A 2500-nucleotide genomic window follows, 5' to 3' on the forward strand; every position below is an offset into this window, starting at 1 on the left:
ATCATTATCAATGTTATTAGTGTTGTTGTTGCAATTGATGTTGCGGTTGTTAAAATTATCATCAGTTGCTGCATCGTTTTCATGATAAATATTTTTTTTCCGTAATCCTTGTTCTCGTTGTTTTTTTCATCTTATTATTCTATATCACCTCATGAGCATTATACTTTCATTCTTCGTTTCATATTATCATCACATTGTCAACATCTCTCCTGTTGATATATTGATGTAATTGCTTATGCGCTGTGCCTTCGCATTGTCGAATTTGCGCAATACCTCTGGCATTCTTTTTCTTTTCGTAAACAAGTTGCGTGCGGATGAAAACAACGTTAGTCATGTATTGTACACTTTTATTAACAACTTCTGCCGTTACTTGGTAACCCCTTTCACGTTGCCAATTGTTGCTTAGCAACTCCGTCGGCTTAAACATAACATCCGTAGAAGAAGACAAGTCGATGAACAGGTTTGCGTCATAAAATATATCTTTGAAGCAGATACAAAGTCGCAGATTCATATCAAAATAAATTATTTGTATGAATGAAGTGTGAGAGATGTGCATGCAAAGGGGAAACATAATTATTTTTATATATATTTTTTTACAAAAGATTTGAAAGACGAACACTGTACAAACGTAGCTACACGGATCCACTCAGAAATCTGAGCAATAAAGACTGTACACGAGCCGTATGAGCGACGCGGCGCTGGGCCGCCTTCAGCGCCGCCATCAGCGCCGCCGGGCTGCCGAGACGAAGCGGTAGAGGCCGATGACGGTGAGCAGCAGGCACACCGCCACGGCCGTGATGATGATGCCCAGCACGGAGTTGGGCAGCGAGATGCGCGGCGCCAGCTCCTCGGCGTCCTCCTCCAGCTCCAGCCGCTCGCCCGACACGCGGAAGTCCTTCTTGACGACGGCCTGCGTCCCGCGCACCGTGTACCGCGTCTGGTACACCTTGTGCGGCGCCGCGATGTGGTACACGGAGCAGGCCACGTGCCGCGTGTGCTTGGGGCGCGACAGCGTGAGCGAGGGGCGCATGGTGGACAGCGGGCTGCCCACGACCTGGCTGCCCTTGTCGTGCGCGTCCTCGTGCCACACGCGCACCACGGGGTTGTCGCTGGTGGGCAGCACCTCCGGCTGGGGGCAGTGCAGCTCCAGCATGGGCGGGCTCTTGTCGTCCTCGAGCTCCTCGGGCGGCGCGCTCACCTCGGCGTCCACGGCGCGGAACGAGATCTCCTCCACCGTGCGGTGCGAGCCGCGGTGCAGCGTGCACGTGACGCGGCCGTCGCTCTCGATCGGCGCCGTGATCAAGTACGTCATGAGGCACTCGTTGTGGCTGACGTTGTACTCGTACTTGTTGTTCTTGCGCTTCTTAGGCACGGTCTGGAACTCGTGGCCCGAGACGCTGATGGTGAGGTTGGTGGCCACGATGGAGCGCTGGAAGCAGGCGCCGCAGATGACGGCGAAGGGCACGCCGCGGGGCAGGCGCAGGTCGCGCAGCTGCTCGGGCTCCTTGGTGATCGGGTGCCGCGTGCGCCACGTCGGCTTCTGGAAGTCGTTCATGAAGGTGACGTAGGGCGACTTGAGGTAGAGAGGCGCCCAGATCAGCGACGACGTGAAGTCCTCCGTGCTGCGGCTGCTCATGGCGCCCGCGCACCACAGCAGCGCCGTCAAGTACACGGGCACCGCAAGGGACACGTGCCGCCCCCGCATGGCGAAGGGCCCGCTCTCACGACCTTGAAACCAACACGGCCTCTGTCCGCTCGGGGCAAGAGGCGACTCTCTTCTCGCAAACACTTTTCCACTTTTTTCTTTCTCTCTTTCCCTCAGTCTTCAGAAAGAGTCTTGACACAAACGTTTTCGAGCGAAGGTGGTCCGTCACCGTCGCTGTTCAGGGACGGAGTGACGAGGCGACGTTCGTGCGTTTTGTTAAACGCGTGACGCCTTTCCTGTGTCCATTGAATTCCGGTGAGGCGTTGCGTCACGAAGCCCCGCATACCACGGGGAGGCTTATCGGTATTTTTCCACTCGCTTATCGGCAATCTGCTCTGCAACTCGGCGCCGCGCAGCTCACGGACCACTTCCTTCCTGCAAATCAACAGAGACAAGAGTGAGTTGCGGCAGCCATGCGCGCGGCGTTCCAGACATAATAAAACACCCACAGCCGCTCCGCCCGTGTCGCGTGCGGGCTTGGGCGCCGCGGCCACGTACCAAGAAGGCTAATTAGCGTGAATTTCGCGGTTAATACACATTGGAATTGGTGCGGGGATCTTAGCGACGGCGAAACTGGGAAACCCAAGCGAACGTGGATGTGCGGCGCGCTCGTAACGGCATGACCATGAGTCACTGTATCTTAGATACACTTCAGGTTTTGGCTTAATCGCCGTTCGCGTCTCTCGTGCTCTCCCCGCTTCTCGCTTTGCCTCCCTTCCATTCTCATCTTCGGACTCATCCTTCCCCTTCCTCTCGTTCTTCTTCTCCATACCCCTTTCTCCTCCGTTTCTTTTT

At 55.3% G+C, this 2500-nt stretch overlaps 2 protein-coding genes across 5 annotated transcripts in view; one reads left to right on the top strand and one right to left on the bottom strand.

Annotated features, from left to right (window-relative positions):
- The window catches only part of ssp3 (short spindle 3), a gene marked incomplete in the record, with an annotated part of 69811 nt that overhangs the window by 9179 nt on the left and 58132 nt on the right, over nucleotides 1–2500 (top strand).
- The window catches only part of LOC113818168 (uncharacterized), an 8440-nt gene continuing 6270 nt past the window's right edge, over nucleotides 331–2500 (bottom strand). For 3 of the 4 annotated variants that reach the window (XM_027370332.2, XM_027370333.2, XM_027370334.2), the window contains exon 2: nucleotides 331–2080. In XM_027370332.2, the coding sequence (XP_027226133.1) occupies nucleotides 722–1705 (984 nt within the window). In that variant the 5' untranslated portion in view covers nucleotides 1706–2080 and the 3' untranslated portion in view covers nucleotides 331–721. Of the gene's footprint in view, nucleotides 2081–2203 lie in introns of all 4 variants that reach the window. The other variant, XM_070136461.1, reaches the window with a different exon arrangement.

Source organism: Penaeus vannamei, chromosome 22 (assembly GCF_042767895.1).
Source record: "Penaeus vannamei isolate JL-2024 chromosome 22, ASM4276789v1, whole genome shotgun sequence".
Classification (NCBI taxonomy): Eukaryota; Metazoa; Arthropoda; class Malacostraca; order Decapoda; family Penaeidae; genus Penaeus; species Penaeus vannamei.